We start from the raw sequence: 19,538 nt of genomic DNA on the forward strand, positions 1-19,538 counted from the left end.
AACAGGTCGACTTTTATTTTTAAGTTATGATATTGTGACATATATCGTATACTAGTGACGTCATCCATCTGGGCGTGATGACGTAATCTATGATTTTTTTAAATGAGAATAGGGGTCGTGTGCTAGCTCATTTGAAAGGTTCTTCAATGCTCTATTCAGTAATATAAACAGTTACATAATTATTTATACCGCGTGTCCAATAATTTAATTTTTTTGTCAATTTGCCAAATAATTTAATTTAATAAAAATTTGTTGGACACCCTGTATAAATAATCATGTACATGTTTATATTACTGAATAGAGAATTGAAGAACCTTTCAAATGAGCAGCACACGACCCATATTCTTATTTAAAAAAATCATCGATTACGTCATCACGCCCAGATGGATGACGTCACTAGTATACTAGATATGCCACAATATCATAACTTAAAAATAAAAGCCGACCTGTTTTGGGATTTTTCCTTAAAGTCACCGGTTTACGAAATACCGAATTTATTCCTTTCATTTGCACCATACTGTACACATGCAACGGTGGAAAATAGTGTCGCGCACGCTTTATTGACAATTAAAAAACAAAGGGGTTTTTGACATTGTATTCCAAGAAACTCTCGGGATTTCATCAATCGAGGTTTAAAGAATATCTACCTATTTTGGCAACACTCAAATTTTTAGTTTTTCACATAGTTTTTGAGGGTTAAAAATGGCCGATTTCGCAATTTTTCAATTTTTAATCGCTTATATGTCACAAACTATCAACTTTAGAGAAAAGTCACTAAAGACCTTTTCTGTTTGGAAGGATCCAAAAAACCTAAAAAAATTTTGTTCCATGCAAAAAAAAGAATTTTAGGAAAAAAACAAAAAAACGTTTAAAAAATTTTTGACCAACTTTTGGTCCTGGCAACATGCAAATTTGTTAAAAAGGGGTCCTTTTTGAGTAAGATTGTGCAAAAAATCCGAATTAGAATATTTTTCCTAGCGGATGCGCAGTGGCTTTCTGGACTATAAGGTACAAATACTTAGAATGGTATTCATTTAAGCAGAGAAGAACAAGTTGAGGGAACTGAGTTTAAAGATTATTTAGCAACTTTAAAATATGATGACTCGGTTGAAATAAGGGCAGATTTGACACTTTATGATTCTAAGGAGGGATTTTTTGGAAAACCATAAGTTTGTAAAATCAATTGAAAAATTAGACCCAATCATAGATGGTGCAAAGGTACATGTTTCGGAACAAAATTAACCAAAATAGCGGTTGATATATTAAGCATGCCATAATCCAGTGCAGCGACTGAAAGAAGTTTCAGTAGTTACGGTTCACTCCTCTAAAATAAACCGGCTTACTGCTGAAAGGCTAGTAAGATTCCTCACCTTTTTCACCACATTAGATCACCAAATCCATTATTTGCTGTTAAGAAGAAAATTTCATTTTTTAGTCAAATAAATTTTGTGTTTTCCGTTGTTTTTGTATTTTCTTATATACAAAGAACACTGTTGTTTCGTCTCATAACTTTGTATCTAATTTCATGATTTTTAATACCCTATTTCATCTTTAACAATATCCCTAAGGGTGTCATAGGGTTCATTCTCAGAAAATTCCCCATATCGAGAATATTCTTGAGAGAATATTCTCCGATTTCTTATTCTCGAGAATTTTCCAACACTACACTATACTAACTTAACTTAAAGACTACTTTGTTGGGAATTGAGGGGCAACAAATTAGTTTTTATTTTTTTATGTTAGCATTTTTTGACTCATGGAATTCTCTCTTTATTTTTTTAAGAGCTATTGCGATAATTCTAAGAAAAAATGTTTATTTTATATTCGGGAAACTTGTTTATAACCTCTTTTCTAAACATTTGAAATCCTTCTGTAATCTCGCATTTTGTTTTCGTCCCCTAAATTATTTTTATACGATATTAACATACAGGGTGTTTGGTAAAGAATGGGCCATAACTTAACCTTAAATTTCTGAGCTTAAAATAGGTCGATTTAAGCTAACTTACCTTAGTACGAAAGTTGATAACTGAAATACAGGACAGGGTATCAAAGTTAAAATTTTATTTTATTTATTCTTGAATATTTGCATATGTCCACATATCCTTGAATATATGTATATGGGATAACAATACGAAATTTGATTGTGAGTTAAAAAGATTTTAACTATTAGTATCATTCGCTTTCAAGATGAGTAACGACGCCAGTTTCAGACGCCTGATTCGTGGGTTTTTCGTGTCGTTTGTTATAAATGAATTTATCCTATATTATAAATTAATTTCCAACCAATAACAAGCTGCGACGACACGAAAAACCCACGAATCAGGTGTCGTTGTTCATCTTGAAAGCGAATGAACTATAATCATTTTTAATCCAGCTCTTATCCACAATGTAACTACAACTGGCATGTTTCAGAATACTTTTGCATAATTAGTCTTCGAAATTCGGTACAAATCTAATATTTATTTACTTGAAATTAATCCTGTACTAACATGAGGTTTTTACAGAATACTAAAAATAATTTTGAGGTAAAATGATTCTAGAGCACTTAAACCCGTTTACTACTATGTACTTGTTTTTACAGAATACTAAAAATAGTTTTGTGGTAAAACGGTTCATGCATACTTAAACCCGTTTACTACCAATGCAGAATACAATTGTTTTCATTAAATTAAATGTAATGGGGATAGATGGTGACTATAGGGCGAAATATGCTTGAATCCTTTTACCACCAAGTTATAATACCATTTAAGTATGCGAACCTGTACTTCGAGCATATTTTTATAAAAGTGCACTTAAACCCCTTTACCTCTAACCCAATCAATTATCTACATTTATTATTCATTTCAACACCGATTTACACCTTGCTTCGACTCAACAAAGATAATCAGTGTTCGTAATCAGCCAGCTAAGAAGCTGGTTTCTCATCTTATGTGAAGAACAATACAACTTCACCAAGTCAATTCACCAGTAAATTGATGGTCGAGCTGTTTTTAGATTCAGAGGAGTGCACGCTAGCGCTGTTGATAAAGCCTGAAATGGAAAAAACAGCTGTCCGGCGATTGTGCATCCCTGTGAATGGAAAAAAAGCAAAACCATATTTAACTTCACCAAGTCAATTTACAAACTGGTGAAGCGTTCTAAACACACATTATAACCTAAATCACATCTAAATCCCCATGCTACTTCTTTTTTTCTTGCAATCCAATATTTTTTATGTAGGCTTAATTTTACATTTTGCATTATTAATCTCACCTGAGTAATTTATTTCCTCTGGTTCGTCTTTATAGTTTTCAAGATCTATTGAGGCTGGTATCTGATTCTCCACACATGTGTATTGACGTTTCTCAAATTCTTCCTTTATTTTAAGTTCTTCCATGACTAGAAATCAAAAAAAATTTAATCAAATACACCACACACAAATTATAACCTAAATCACATCTAAATTCCCTGCTACTTCTTTTTTTTCTTGCAATCCAATATTTCTTATGTAGGCTCAATTTTACATTTTACATTATTAATCTCCGGTGGCACCCAAAATCCCGACAGCCAAAATCCCGTGAGCCAAAATCCCGATACGCCAGAATCCAGGCATGCCAAAATTCCGACATACCAAAATCTCGACATGACAAAATCCCGACATGCCACAATCCTCGCATAAGAAAAAATCGCGACCACTACATGTTAAATATTTATTGTGTCCTTTTCAAATGCAGTACCAAATCATACAGGGTGTCTGCGTAACTTGGAACCATATGGGAAACTTTTTTAATATCAATTTTACGAAAAAAGTCGTTCTTTATAAAGTGCTCGGCATAGTCTAAAACCTAAGGTGCAGTCATCAGATATCAAATTTTGTCAACAGTATACGAGGTATGTCAAAAAATATGAATTTCGCTCAAGAGCAAACTACCTTTATATTTCAAAATATCAAAAAATTTTATTATAAAAAGTTATTTGTAATTAAAACCATATTCAAATATGCAATAACAGCCTTCTACTTGAAAAAAAAATTTCTGAAATTTTCCTAAATTACCGATTCCGAACATTATTTTTATTTATTAGACATGTAATAACTCTTTTATTAATAATTTTAGGAAAAAACGTTATTCTTCATAAAAATCTGTGCATGGTCTAAACCTCAAGATGCAACCATCAGCTATCCAAGTTTGTTAATTTTATACGAGGTGTGTCAAATAATATGAATTTAGAAATTCTTTCTAATTGACACACCTCGTATAAAATTAACAAACTTGGATAACTGATGATTGCATCTTGAGGTTTAGACCATGCACAGATTTTTATGAAGAATAACTTTTTTTCCTAAAATTATAAATAAAAGAGTTATTACATGTCTAATAAATAAAATTATGTTCGGAATCGGTCATTTAGGAAAATTTCCGAATTTTTTTTTTCAAGTAGAAGGCTGTTATTACATATTTGAACATGGTTTTTAATTACAAATAACTTTTTATAATAAAATTTTTTGATATTTTGAAATATAAAGGTAGTTTGCTCTTGAGCGAAATTCATATTTTTTGACATACCTCGTATACTGTTGACAAAATTTGATATCTGATGATTGCATCTTAGGTTTTAGACTATGCAGAGCACTTTATGAAGAATGACTTTTTTTCGTAAAATTGATATTAAAAAAAGTTTCCCATATGGTTTCAAGTTACGCAGACACCCTGTATATAGGGTGAGGCAGATAACTGGCCTATTAGAAATATCTCGAGAACTGAATGCAACAGAATCATGAAAATTGGAATGTAGGGGTTTTGAAGAATGATCTATTAAATGAAAATATTTTTATCTCTTTGCAACTTCCGGTTATACCGGAAGTGCCTTATAACTTCGTTTTTTTTAAATGGGACACCCTGTATATGTTTACATTTTTGGATTCTCTTCGATGTTTCCTTTCTTAAAATGTATGTTTTGTAATATTATACAGGGTGTTTTAAAAGATAATTACGTTTTTTTATTAATTTCGTAGCAACATTCACACCCTGTAGAATTGTAGTAGTTTGACATTTAAAACTCCACTTACTTACGTTCAAATGATTTTTAATATGCTCTACTATTGTTAAGAATCATTAGTATAGCTAAATTTTTAATTTTAGTATACAGGGTTGGTCGAAAATCGGACCGAGTATTTTCTGAATTTTCTTAAATGGAACACAATGTATTTTTGTATTGTAGTGAAATGATATTTTATAGTTCTTTTTTATTTGTTAAGCATTCCCTATACCTAACTGCTTTAATTTGTGAGTTATTGGTGATTCAAGCTAAACATTAATTGCAACAAAAAATACGTAAAATTTTATTAGGTTGGCCGTGAAAATACTCAATCCCAAATAATTTTTCAGAAATAAATACATATTAATCCAGACTGGTCATAAATTACCAATAATGGTTTAGCTATCAAAATACCTACATAGTTAAAATTGTTGGTGCGATTAACAATTAAGCACAAATTAAAGCAGTTAGGTATAGGGAATGCTTAAAAAGTACCATAAAATATCATTTCATTACAATACTAAAATACAGGGTGTTCCATTTAAGAAAACTCAGAAAATACTCATTCCGAGTTTCGACCAACCCTGTATACTAAAATTAAAAATTTAGCTATACTAATGATTCTTAACAATAGTAGAGTATATTAAAAATCATTTGAACGTAAGTAGAGTTTTAGATGTCAAACTACTACAATTCTACAGGGTGTTAATTTTGCTACGAAATTAATAAAAAAAAAAACGTAATTATCTTTTAAAATACCCTGTATAATATTAAAAAACCTCATATTTTAAGAAAGAAGACATCGAAGAGAATCAAAAAATGTAAAAATATACAGGGTGTCCCATTTAAAAAAACGAAGTTATAAGCAACTTCCGGTATAACCGGAAGTTGCAAAGAGATGAAAATATTTCCATTTAATAGATCATCCTTCAAAACCCCTTTATTCCAATTTTCATGATTCTGTTACCTTTAGTTCTCGAGATATTTCTAATAGGCCCTTTATTTGCCTCACCCTGTATATATAGTGTATTGAAATTGAGGAATTATTTACAGTAGGAAAAATGAAAGAATACCCATGAACGAACATATAAAACACGCTGTATTTTCCTGTCACCGTGTTACACAAAAAATTGGCCAGCGCAAGTACATGTAATAATTATTGTTACATGTACTTGCACTGGACAATTTTCTTTGTGACACGGTGACAGGAAAATACAGCGCGTTTTATATGTTCGTTCATGGGTATTCTTTCATTTTTCCGACTGTACTTACGGTACTATTTAACTTACTATTTAAGTACTTACTATTTAAGTACGGGTACTATGAAATGGACGGTTGTAAGTGACTTGATAATATCTATTATATGAAAGTAAACTTGAATTGAGGATTTGATTATACAGTATGTCCCTGTAAGTCAGCGGTTCCCAAACTGGGGGGCGCGCCCCCCCAGTGGGGCGTAAGGACATGTCAGGGGGGGCGCGACACAAATTGAACGTTTAATTAAATTTAGGTATTCTTTCTAAAATTCTAAATTAACCGCTTGTTAAACCGTGTCTGTTAAAGGCAGCTGATATTATTCTAGGAAAGCAGAGTAAACGAAAGTTATCTCAAATACCTCTTTCTGACAACACTGTGAAACGTCGCATTGATGATATGGCCGAAGACATATAAAACCAGGTAGTTGATGCAGCAAAACCATCTTAATTTTTTGCTATTCAGCTAGATGAGAGTACAGACATAGCACTATGTTCTCATTTAATTGTTTATGTTTGGTATATTGAAAACGAGAGCTACTCTTTTCTATAGAGTTGGAGACCACGACAAATGCTATTGATATTATAAAAGCAGTGTCAGAGTTTTTTGACAAACATGATCCCTCTTGGCAAAAACTGATCGGTGTATGTACAGATGGCGCGCCTTCAATGCTTGGTTTTTGCTCAGGCTTTGTGCAATTAGTAAGAGAAAAAAATGCTGATGTGACTGGGATACATTGTTTTATACATTGATAAGCCTTGGCAGCAAAAACCCTTCCAAGTAAACTCAATGGTGTCTTAAAGTTGTGTATTAAATTAGTGAATTACATAAAAAAAACAGTGCGTTGAATACTCTACTGTTTAGAACGCTTTGTGAAGATTTAGAAAGTGATCACAAAACACTACTATTTCATGTACATAAATTACGATAGCTCTTAAAAAGAAACATGTTGGCAATATTATTTGAACTTCTAGATGAAGTAATCACCTTCTCGGTACATCAAAACCAAAATGAACTAAGCATGGCCTTTAAAAAACATTGTACCCAAGTAATATTGGCTTATTTGTCAGATACCTATGACTCGTTGAACAGCCTTAACATAAAACTGCACGGCGGAGACTCAAATATAGTTACCCATCGTGATGCGATCCAGATGTATATTCAGAAATTGGAACTTTGGAGGCGTAAAGTATCAGCAAACGCCTGCAATGATTCAAATTTCTCTAAAGTAGAGTAAATCTCAGAAGAAACACGCTTGAAGGACATTTATGAAGGATCAAGTTTAAAAATCCAAATTTCAAACCATTTGGAGAGCCTAATTGAAGAGTTCCAGAAATACTTCCCAAACACTTGCGATGTTAGTATTTACATAATGTCAATTGACCCATTCCATGTCAACATAGACTCCCTGCCTGAATCAATGTAAGAAGATGCTTTGCAAATAAATACAAATTATTTTTTGCATGATTCCTCTGCCAAATACAACTTTGACATAATGAACAAACCTTCATTTTTGTTAAAATATTTCAAAGTGTATCCAGGTGTATCACGGGAAGCTCTTCATTTATATTTGCCCTTTTCAAGCACCTATATGTGCGAAAAAGCATTTTCAACAATTGTGGCAAGTAAAACAAAGTATCGGAGTAAACTTGATGTTGCTAGTGACTTGCGTTCTGCACTTACTAAAACTCAGCCACGAATAAGCATTAAGCATACCTACTAGTAAATAAAATAAAAGCCTATCCATCTCACTAACCAACCTAATCTACTTTTATTTTATTAATAATTTTTGTATTTTATGAAAACTGATATTGTTGTAGCCCATGAGAGTATAAATAAATATGTTTTGTTTTCACACAAAAGTTATTGTAAGGGGGGGGGGGGCGCGAGAAGCTTTCAATTCAACAAAAAGGGGCGTGGTACAAAAAAGTTTGGGAACCCCTGCTGTAAGTTGTATCCATATGGAAAACTTTTTTATTATTAAGTTTACGAAAAAAGTTATTCTTTATAAAAAGCTCTGCATGATCCAAAACCTAAGATTTAACCATCAAATATCAAATTTTTTGAATATTATACGAGGTATTTCAAAAAGTTTGAATTTCACTCAAGAGCAAAGTAGCTTTATTTTTCGTAATATTGGAAATTGCTATTATGAAAAGTTGTTTGGAATTAAAAACTATATCCTAATATGCAATTACATCCTTCTAATTATTTTTTTTTTTTAAATTATGGATAACTATCATTATTTTTCAGTTATTTCAATTCTGATAACTCTTTTATTATTAATTTTACGAAAAAAAGTGATTCTTAATAAATAGTTCTGGATGGTCTAAAACTTAAAATTCAACCATCTTATATCAAATTTTATCAATTGTGTACGAGGTATGTCAAAAAGATAAATTTAGATCAAAAGTAAAGTACCTGTATAGTTCAGAATATTTCAATTAGAAGGATGTAATTAAATACTGAAACACAGTTTTTAATTATAAATAACTTTTTATAATAACAATTTTCGATATTGTGAAAAAGAAACGTATTTTACTCTTGAGCGAAATTCATATTTTTTGACATACCTCGTATAAAATTAATAAAATTTGACATAAGATGGTTGTATTTTAGATTTGAGACCATGCAGAACTTTTTATTAAGAATCACTTTTTTCGTAAAATTAATAATCAAAGAGTTATCTGAATTAAAATAACTGAAAATAATGGTTATCCATAATTTTTCAAAAAAAAAATTATCAATTAGAAGGATGTAATTGCATACTAGAATACAGTTTTTAATTCCAAACAACTTTTCATAATAGCAATTTTCAATATTGTGAAAAATAAAGCTACTTTACTCTTGAGTGAAATTCAAACTTTTTGACATACCTCGTATAATATTCAAAAAATTTTATATTTGATGGTTAAATCTTAGGTTTTGGACCATGCAGAGCTTTTTATAAAGAATAACTTTTTTTCGTAAAATTAATAATAAACAAGCTGAAAATGCGAGCATTGTCATAACGAAAACTTTGTATATTTACGTATTTTAATTCATAATATGGAAAATTTCTATTATGAAAAGTAGTTTAGAATTAATAATTATGTTTTAATGTGCAATTATATCATTCTAATTTAAATTTTATGAACTATAAAGGTAGTTTACTCTTGATCGAAATTCATATTTTTTATATACCTCGTATAAAATTAATAAAATTTTATACAAGGTGTCCCAAAAGTAGTGGAACGGTCGAATATTTCGCGAACTAAACATCGGATCGAAAAACTGAAAAATACTTGTTCAATGATTTTCAAAAATCTATCCAATGACACCAAACACCAACCTCCACTACACCCCCTGGAGGTGGGGTGGGGGTAACTTTAAAATCTCAAATGGAAACACCTAGATTTTTTTGCAGATTTGGATTCGTTACGTAAAAGTAAGCAACTTTTATTCAAGACATTTTTTCTAACTGTGGATAGATGGAGCTATAATTGGGAAAAACGATTTATCCTGATACCATGGGTAAGTTATAGAAACGGTCTAATATCTCGAGAAATACACTTCCAAATGAGAAACCAAACAAATTTTTTTAATACTTTTCGAAAACCTATCGAATAACACTAAAAATAACCCTCCAACCCACCCCCTGGAGGTGGGGTGGGGGGATCTTTAAAATATTAAATAGCAACCCCCACTTTTTATTACAGATTCGGATTTGTCATGAAAAACTAAGCAACATTTATTCGAAACATTTTTTAGAATTGTTGATAGATGGCGCTTTAATTGGAAAAATACGATGTATTAGCGCCATCTATCAGCATTTTTAAAAAATGTTTCGAATAAATGTTGCTTAATTTTTCATGACGAATTCGAATCTACAATAAAAAGTGGGGGTTGCTATTTAAGATTTTAAAGTTACCCCCCACCCCACCTCCAGGGGGTGGGTTGGAGGGTCATGTTTAGTGTTTATCGATAGGTTTTCGAAAAATATTAAAAGCCTGCTTTTTGTTTTCTTATTTGGAAGTGTATTTCTTGAGATATTAGACCGTTTCTATAATTTACCTATGGTATCAGGATAAATGGTTTTTCCCAATTATAGCGCCATCTATCCACAGTTCGAAAAAATGTCTTGGATAAAAGTTGCTTACTTTTACGTAACGAATGCAAATCTGCAAGAAAAACTAGGGGTTTCCATTTAAGATTCTAAAGTTACCCCCCACCCCACCTCCAGGGGGTGTAGTGGGAGTTGGTGTTTGGTGTCATTGGATAGATTTTTGAAAATGATTGAAAACGTATTTTTCAATTTTTCCATGCGATGTTTAGTTCGCGAAATATTCGACCGTTCCCCTACTTTTGGGACACCCTATAATATGATGGTTGCATCATAAATCTTAGAACATGAAGAGCTTTTTATGAAGAATAACTTTTATTTGTCAAATTAAAAATAAAAGAGTTATAAATGAAAATGTTCTTGGAATCCATAATTTGAGAAAAATCTTCAAATATTTTTTCCATTAGAAGGATGTACACAGACACAATACTGGCTAGTGATTTTAGTCAATAATTTTGCCAATTCGACAAAAAAATAATTTCGAAATAGTTAATAATTATTACTAAATAATTAGTAATTTTGCCAATTCCGGCAAAATTCTCAAAAACAAAAAAATTACCTTCTACAATCACTAGCCAGTTGTGTCGAGTTTAGGGAACGACTAGGTATACATAATATTATATTAATTTTATAGCAAATGGAACAGTCCATTTATCATAAAGGGGAGGCCGTATTTATACTGGTATAAACGTTTTTAAAACTGTTAATAAATTATTGCTTTTAAAATATTTATACTCAAATTGTATTTTTGAACATCTTATTTATTTTATATAATAATTAAATTCACTATCAAATGTCATTGATGGTTTATTAATACTTAATTTAAAATTTAGTTTGACATTCACGAAGTGTCAAACTCAAATGTAAATAGCCTATGCTTGGCAAATCGAGATTTAAAAAAAAGTAGCCTACTTCCTAATCAACCATTTGAGCTGACGTTTAGTGCGTCTGTAGGAGATAACCGGATTGTGACGTCACATTTTAGACTTTGAGGTCAATTATCTCGAAGACGGTTAGATATATCGAAATGCCGTTTTCAGATTTGGATTCAGAAGGCAAAACTACATAAGAATCCATCGATATACCTGCTCTAAGTATTGCAGGAGCGGCGACGCAATAACACACAGACTTTTGCAAATTTATAAACGAAAAGTTTTCGTTGAAAAGTTTTCCATATGGATACAACTTACAGGGACATACTGTATATTGAACTATATAAAATATTAGCAAAACAGAAAAATAATTTAATTCATGTACCTATGTTAGAAATGTTATTTAGAAAATTAGTTCATATTAAATAGTAAACTAAACAGAACAACAAAACAATAACGTACCAAAAATAGATAGATACTAAGATACTATGTATTATATAGTTTTGAAAATCTGGCGGGATTTTTCATTTGTCGGGACTTTGGCCGTCGGGATTTTGGCTGTCGGGATTTTAGCGTGTCGGGATTCTGGCGTGTCAAGATTTTGGCGTGTCGGGATTCTGGAGTATCGGCATTTTGGCTGTCGGGATTTTGGGGTAGACCCATTACTCCCACTCACACACATTCTAATCTATTTCACATCTAATAGGCTATTGATTATATTTAAAATAAGATAGCTAAAAGGAACTACAACGTTAATGGGGTTTTAATATTTCATATGGTCAGTGGACATCTATATATGAAAAAACCGTGGAGTGCTACCATTTAAAGGGGTGCGTTTTTGAGAAATGGGTAAATTAGTCCCTGGGCACAGGTTCCATTAGGGTGAGTTCTATGCACTTTTGGTACAAACATACCTACATAAAAATTGTTCCTGGTTAAATTTCCTATCTAAATATCACTTTTTAAAGTCAATGATACTTTTTTACAAAAATATAGTCAAAAGAAAAAGTACAAAGAAACCCAAAAGAAAGACATTTTGTTTTTTGTCCCATAACTTTTGTCCACGAGGATATAGGTATAGACATTGCTTTACAGAAAAAAAAACCTACATATTTCTTCTTTAAAATGTTGTTTAGTAGAGGTAATTAGGATTTATAGTTTTCAAAATATGATTTTTCAAAGTTCGCCACTCACAGCAATTTTGGGCAATTTTCCTTGTTATTTCGCAAATATTGTTTTGTAACTTTTTTCTACGTAACTTTAGGTATATGCAATGGTACACGTAATATAAATAGAAATCAATTAGCTTTAAAATTGTCTACTGTATAACGTTGTACGACTTTTTTTAAGAGATTATGGTTATTCAAAGTTTTATACTTTTAACGATTTTTTATAATATAATATAAAAATAAAATTATATTATTATATGATATATTATATATTATATAATATTATATTATATATAGTATATATAATATAATATATGTATTATATATTATATAATACCTAATATAAAAAAAATATTATTTTTTACGATTATGTATTTTTAAAATTTCTAATTATAACTTTTTTTCTTCTATATTTAGGTATATATTATATTATATAATAAAAAAAAGCTTATTTTGTTTACTTTAAAATGGTGTATTACAAAAAATTCTAGGATTATTTTTGAATAAGATATTATTTTTCAAAATGTAATAGTACTTGCAACGATTTTTGATTTTAGGATTATTTTTTAAATTTCTCATTATAACTTTTTTTTCTTATTCATGAATATACTATATATTGCTCAATAAAGAGGGCTTACTTTCTGTTCTTTAAAATGGTGTATCATCTATATTTAAATAATGGACACCGAGTGATTCTTTGATATTTTTTTACCTGTATTATTTAAAATTATTTCTTTTACAAAAATTACATAAACATTAGTCTTAGAAAACATCACTTTAGTTAAAATTATTTAAACGTTGACATTTAAAAAATTTCAAAATCAAAGTCCATATCTTCGTTAGCATTAGCTTCAATATCTTCCTCTGACAGATCAGTTATCTAGAGTCACACAATTAGTACCCATGCATATGCACCCTTTGCAGAATATTGAAACACTAATTCCTATCTTCCTACAACCGCAGTTTTTTGTACATCCTTTCGTACATTTACATGCTATTTTTTCAAGCAAAGCTTGTGGTGCAGAAGCTTTGACAGTAAATATTGGAATTAATCCATATTTTGAAGTTTGCCCGGTAGAGTCAAGTGGATCCAAAGTATTTCCTATAAAAAAAATCAGATTCAATCATAACACACAATCACATCTATTTCTATTACGTGTACCATTGCATATGTCTAAAGTTGCGTAGAAAAAAGTTACAGAAAAATGTTTGCGAAATAACAAGGAAAATTGCCCAAAATTGCTGTGAGTGGCGAACTTTAAAAAAACATATTGCCAAAACTGTAACTCCTAATGACCTCTACTAAACATCATTTTGAAGAGAAAATATGTAAGTTTTTTTTCTGTGAAGCAATGTCTATACCTATATCCCCATGGACAAAAGTTATGGGACAAAAAACAAAATTTCTTTCTTTTGGGTTTCTTTGTGCTTTTTCTTTTGAATATATTTTTGTGAAAAAAAGTATCTTTGACTTTAAAAAGTTATATTTAAGTAGGAAATTTAACCAGGAACAATTTTTATGCAGACGTGTTTGTACCAAAAGTGCATAGAACTAGAACCCTAATGTAACTATGTAACCTGTGCCCAGGGACTAATTCACCCATTTCTCAAAAACGCACCCCTTTAAATGGTAGCACTCCGCGGTTTTTTCATATATAGAGATTCATTGACCATATGAAACAATAAAACCCCGTTAACGTTGTAGTTCCTTTCTATAGTACATAATCAATAGCCTATAAATCCCCATGCTACTTCTCTTTTTTTCTTGCAATTCAAAATTTATTAATTATGTAGGCTTAATATTATAGTTTCCATTATTTATCTCACCTGAATAAATTATTTCCTCTGGTTCGTCTTTATAGTTTTCAAGATATATTGAGGCTGGTATTTGATTCTCCATACATATGTGTTCATGTTCTTCAAATTCTTCCTTGATTTCAAGTTTACCTTCCATAACTAGAAATTACAAAAAAATAAGGAAATACACCTTACACACACATTATAACCTAAATCACATCTAAATCCCAATGCTACTTCTTTTTTTTTTGCAATCCCATATTTCTTATGTAGGCTTAATTTTACATTTTGCATTAATAATCTCACCTGAGTAATTTATTTCCTCTGGTTCGTCTTTATAGTTTTCAAGATCTATTGAGGCTGGTAGCTGATTCTCCATACATCTGTGTTCATGTTCTTCAAATTCTTCCTTGATTTCAAGTTTACCTTCCATAACTAGAAATTAAAAAAAATTAAGGAAATACACCAATCACACACCACAAATAGTGCCCTATTTATAGGACACTAACATTTTTTCAGCCATTAAAATTTGTTTAAATTTAAAAAAAAATACCCTGTATATTCTATGATGTAGTACAATGAATAGTAAAATTTGTTTGATTATATTACAAACGCCCATTCAATAAAAAAATTTTGGGCAAAACTTTGAACAAATTTCTTCAGATATAGATATTTCTATAGATTTACACATTTAATAATAAAAATTTCATTTCGGCACTTTTTTGACTTTCAAGAGGTTATTATTGTTGAGTAAGGTTTATTACATCCGATAGTCATAAATAAATCTCGTAAAAATACATTGCTGAATGGTGACTATATAGTTTGTTTTACTGTCCTATAAGTAAGACGCTGGTACTTAGGGATATCAGAATTTGTAACACTTTAGTATTGAATTGTATCTGAATATGTGCCGAAATCGTTGGAGTTTTTAAATTTAACATTTGTTTATTGCGATTTGCATAAAAAGTTTTGTATTTAATCATATTTGGGGGAAATATACATTTTGGAAACAAACTAAGTTATCAATCGAAGTAGCGCAGAAAACGACAATAAATATCGCCTCCGTACCACCAGATTGACAACAGGTGGAATACTTTCTTTGGTTACACCTCCTGAGACTTTCAAAATTTATAAATCATACAGGGGCCGAGGAAATTAAGATGAGAGAATTTTAAATAATTCACAACTCATCTACTCAGCGTGGTAAAGCTCCAACGAGAAATATTCCTTAATACTCAAACAAAAGAGTAAATGAATTAAAAATGTATAAACATTCTCAATTCGGTAGATGGCCCTAGTTCATCCGTGACATTTCTTTCTTTGCAATTCGGGAAGGCCCAAGCTATGGTAAATGGTTAAAGCGGAGAGAAGAGGATATGGGTTTACTGATGAGGGGAAAAAGACCTCCGAAACCGGTATAGACTCTTCCTGCACTCTCCGCTTTAACCAGAGTATTATGCAGCTGCTGCATTTTCGTTTTGCAAAGAAATTGAGAACATTTATACATTTATAAATTTTGGACTCTTTGTCGAAGTAGTAGATATTGTTATATTTTGACTGTTATACTGGCAAAACAATAGGGATGTTCACAAAAAATTAAAAAGTCATTTCAAACATGTAAAACGATTAAGAAACACCCTAGGAATAATTGTCTAAAATTTCAAAAGAATCAAAAAAGTCTGTCTATAAAAAATCTTGATTACAAATCTAGCATTATTTTAAATTTCGAGAACGCTTCTCTATTGGCTTGACGTCACTAGTCGCATACCCCAGCGCGCGCCATTCCTCCCAGTGTTATTGTTTACTTGTTTGACGTTAGTTCAGGTCATTATATTTTGTTCTCTTGTTGTTTTATCAGGATTAAATTGGAGTTTAATAGTGAATTTGTTTAGTTTCAAGTGTATATCCTGTTTGTAAGGACATATTTTGTGTGGTACAAATAAGTAAATAAAATGGAAGAAGGTTTTCAAAAAGCCGATTCGCATAATCTACCGACTGTAGACGTAACAATGGTGTCTGATTTCTTGGCCTCCTGTAAGGAAATAAATCAACCACAGAGTAGTGGAACCAAATCCAGCCAGTGAGTATTACTTTTAAATAATAATTATCCATACAAAATCCATCATTACACCTTTAATTAGATTTTATTGCCATTGAAATATAGTTGTATTCAAGTCATTTTTATACATTAAAGACATTTTTTATTAAAACAAATTCTAGGCAATTCAAATATAACATTTAATTCTGATATAAACATTGTGTTTGAAGTTTTATTGGTTCCAAATCTGGACCTCGGAGGTAAACTATACTGTCATTTGGAGCAACTGTGTTTAGCCTGTGTTTACTACAAATTTTAGAGCAGGTAGTACTTAGGATGTTAATAAAAATGTGATATATGCCATAATTGGTTGAAAGACAATATGACCATATTTTAATGATAAAATATAACCAATTTAGATAATCCAACTAATAAAATAAGTAGATTAGAGGAACTGATTCACGATACGAGGAACGATTAGTAGAGGATACGATTAGAGGAACTGATACAGACTTTCGACCCTGGGTAATAATGAAGTCTTTCATTCTGCGTTTAAATTTTTCAAAAATATTTATTAGTTTTCTCAGGATTCGAAAAAAATTAATTAAATAGTATTTGACCAAGATTTTGCGCCTACCCGCTTAATAAATTTATCCGCTTAGGTATAAGAATACGTTGTAATAAAATAGTTACCGCTTAATATATTTTTCAGTGAATCCAAAAACTGTTTATGTACAATTCACTGCAAAGTTAATTGATGTCTAGTTTATAGGGTCTGTCAAGTAATAAATATTTTATTACTACGTTATGTTATGGGCACCAGGGTCCCGACAAATTCAGAGGTCATAAACTAGGTACTTTTCATGTTTGTAAATAGTTTTATTGCTATGCTAAGCTAACCCATTTCTTTGAAATGATAACAGATAAATGGTAACAGATATTTGGAGAAGTTCAAAATACGACTGTATTAAGAATTTTTATAATTTAGTTTATAACCAAGCTAACTTAAAAGGATCGGTACGTATTTTCGGCTGCAATGCTATTCAAGTGGGGATTCATTTTTTTCGAATCCTGAGAAAACTAATAAGTATTTTTGAAAAATTTAAAGGCAGAATGAAAGATTACGTTATTAGCGAGGGCCGAAAGTCCCTGAGAACTTCTATAATGTTTATTTTAATAAGTTACAGGGGTGAAAAACTAAGAGAAAATTTAGTGTGATTTTTAATTTCAAATATATCATTCAAAATAAACTTTTTATTTATTCTAAGGGACTTTCGGCCCTCGGTAATAATTTAGTCTTTCATTCTGCGTTTAAATTTTTCAAAAATATTTATTGGTTTTTTCAGGATTCGAAAAAAATGAACACAATGCCGTGGTAATATTTTCGAAATCTATCTTTGTCTTACAACGCACTCAGCCGAATATAATATTGTCAGCATATATTGTCAGTCAGACACTGACAATCAGTGACAATTTTAAATATTTGACATTGCTTCGGGAATATGTTGTTATTGATTAAATATTATTGATATATAGTGTATTTGATAAATAACTGGTTTAAGACGTGAACTTAATAAAAAGTTATTTATTCTGTATTATTTGTGTAAGATCCAAGCAGAGAATACATCAGGATAATATATTCTGCGATGCAAGTAATTTGTTGTTAAAGATGTTCAAAATTGTAAGCGTTCCATAACAATATATTATTAAAAAATCACTTTAACAACACTTTTCCTCTTTTCTCGATTGAGTATTAGTCTTTGTTGTACAAATAAATTATTACAATCACTGAATACATAGTTAGTGAAAAAATTATCACATTTATTAACTGAATTAATAATTTGCAATTATAAAAATAAGTTATAGTCCAGAGAAATAAGATTTTTCTCGTGACACATCCCCCTCCAGGCCGAAACCAAATTTTTTGAGTAGTATGGACATCTATATTAATAACCTATGTTTCCTGCAGCCGATTTTGATGATATACATAGTTATAAACAAATGAAGTTCAAAAAACGCTAAATTTTCGCTTTTTTCGTCTATTACTAAAAAGTGAAACATTTTAAACAAATTTGAGAGTAAGAAACTAATAAATCATATAAAAAACTTTAATATGGCGTTCGCTACATATCTATATCCTTATTTATTGCTTAGAAAATTGCAAAATAAGTCATAAATTTTGAGATTTTATAAATGTTCATAACTTATGTAAAAATTAAGTTAGAACTTTCTTATTTCACAGAATGCTGAGACTTTTGGTGCTTAAATTATATTCTAAATTTCAAAGCAATTGGACAAACAGTTTAAAAGTTATCTAATTTGTTTATCCCAAATTAATGTTTTTTGCGACACTATAAGTCAGAAAACGATGAGGTTATAGTAATACTTCCAACAGTTTATGAAAGAAAAAAATTTATGCTATTAAGTTGATTTAAAAAAAATTACAAAAAATAATTTTAAATAGTGTAAAATTATTTTGCAAGAACATGTCGATTTTTTGTTTATAAACAATTAGAATAACTTTTTAACCGTTACCTGTAGAAAAATTATTTTTCCACATTTAGAAAGACTGAATTTTTATACACATTTATAAAGAAAACCAATTGTCCTAGCATAATTAGGGACGAAGTTAGCACCCTTTCCTTTTTAATTCACAGCAGCTTTGTTTATAACAATTAAGAAATAAAATTAGCCGCACTTGAAAGACCAAACTTCAAAGTTTTAACTTATCAAGTATACAAAAGATTTTCTTTCAAGGAAATCGTCCACAAAGTTTAAAAATATGGCCCTTAAAATCGGCCGGCATTGAAACTTGGGATAGCGATGAGAGGGGGGAAGGAGCTGTTAACTGTATCTCTGGTTCTCGATTATTTATTTCGTTGTTTCTTTTTTTAATTTGTATGTACTTTTTACGTACATTACGAATAGGCGTTATTTAAATAAACTAATTGTTATATACACCATCAAATTTGTTTAAACAATTTTTTTTCAATTTTTTAAATAATATTTGATGTAACTTTTATTGTAAAATGTACATATTAGTTATACAGGGCGTCACAAAAATACAGGCCATAAATTAAATCACATATTCTGGGACCAAAAATAGATCGATTGGACCTAACTTACCTTAATACAAATGTGCACATAAAAAAAGTTATAGCCCTTTGAAGTTACAAAATGAAAATCGATTTTTTCCAATATATCGAAAACTATTAGAGATTTTTTATTGAAAATGGACATGTATCATTCTTATGACAGGAAGATCATAAAGAAAAACTATAGTGAAATTT

General features: G+C 30.4%; 1 protein-coding gene across 8 annotated transcripts in view; it reads right to left on the bottom strand.

Moving 5' to 3' along the window:
* LOC114330392 (zinc finger protein 345-like) overlaps positions 1 to 19,538 on the bottom strand; it is a 177,946-nt gene that overhangs the window by 21,556 nt on the left and 136,852 nt on the right. For 5 of the 8 annotated variants that reach the window (XR_007696435.1, XM_050643879.1, XM_050643878.1 and 2 more), the window contains 3 exons: positions 14,517 to 14,645; positions 14,241 to 14,369; positions 3,253 to 3,378 (listed from right to left, as the gene is read on the bottom strand). Coding sequence is in view for 7 of the 8 variants with exons in the window: in XM_050643879.1 (XP_050499836.1) it covers positions 3,253 to 3,378; positions 14,241 to 14,369; positions 14,517 to 14,645 (384 nt within the window). In the remaining variant the exon portion in view is untranslated. The remainder of the gene's footprint in view (positions 1 to 3,252; positions 3,379 to 14,240; positions 14,370 to 14,516; positions 14,646 to 19,538) is intronic. The other 3 variants (XM_050643881.1, XM_050643880.1, XM_050643882.1) reach the window with 2 other exon arrangements.

Source organism: Diabrotica virgifera, chromosome 2, assembly GCF_917563875.1.
Source record: "Diabrotica virgifera virgifera chromosome 2, PGI_DIABVI_V3a".
In the NCBI taxonomy this organism is placed as follows: Eukaryota; Metazoa; Arthropoda; class Insecta; order Coleoptera; family Chrysomelidae; genus Diabrotica; species Diabrotica virgifera.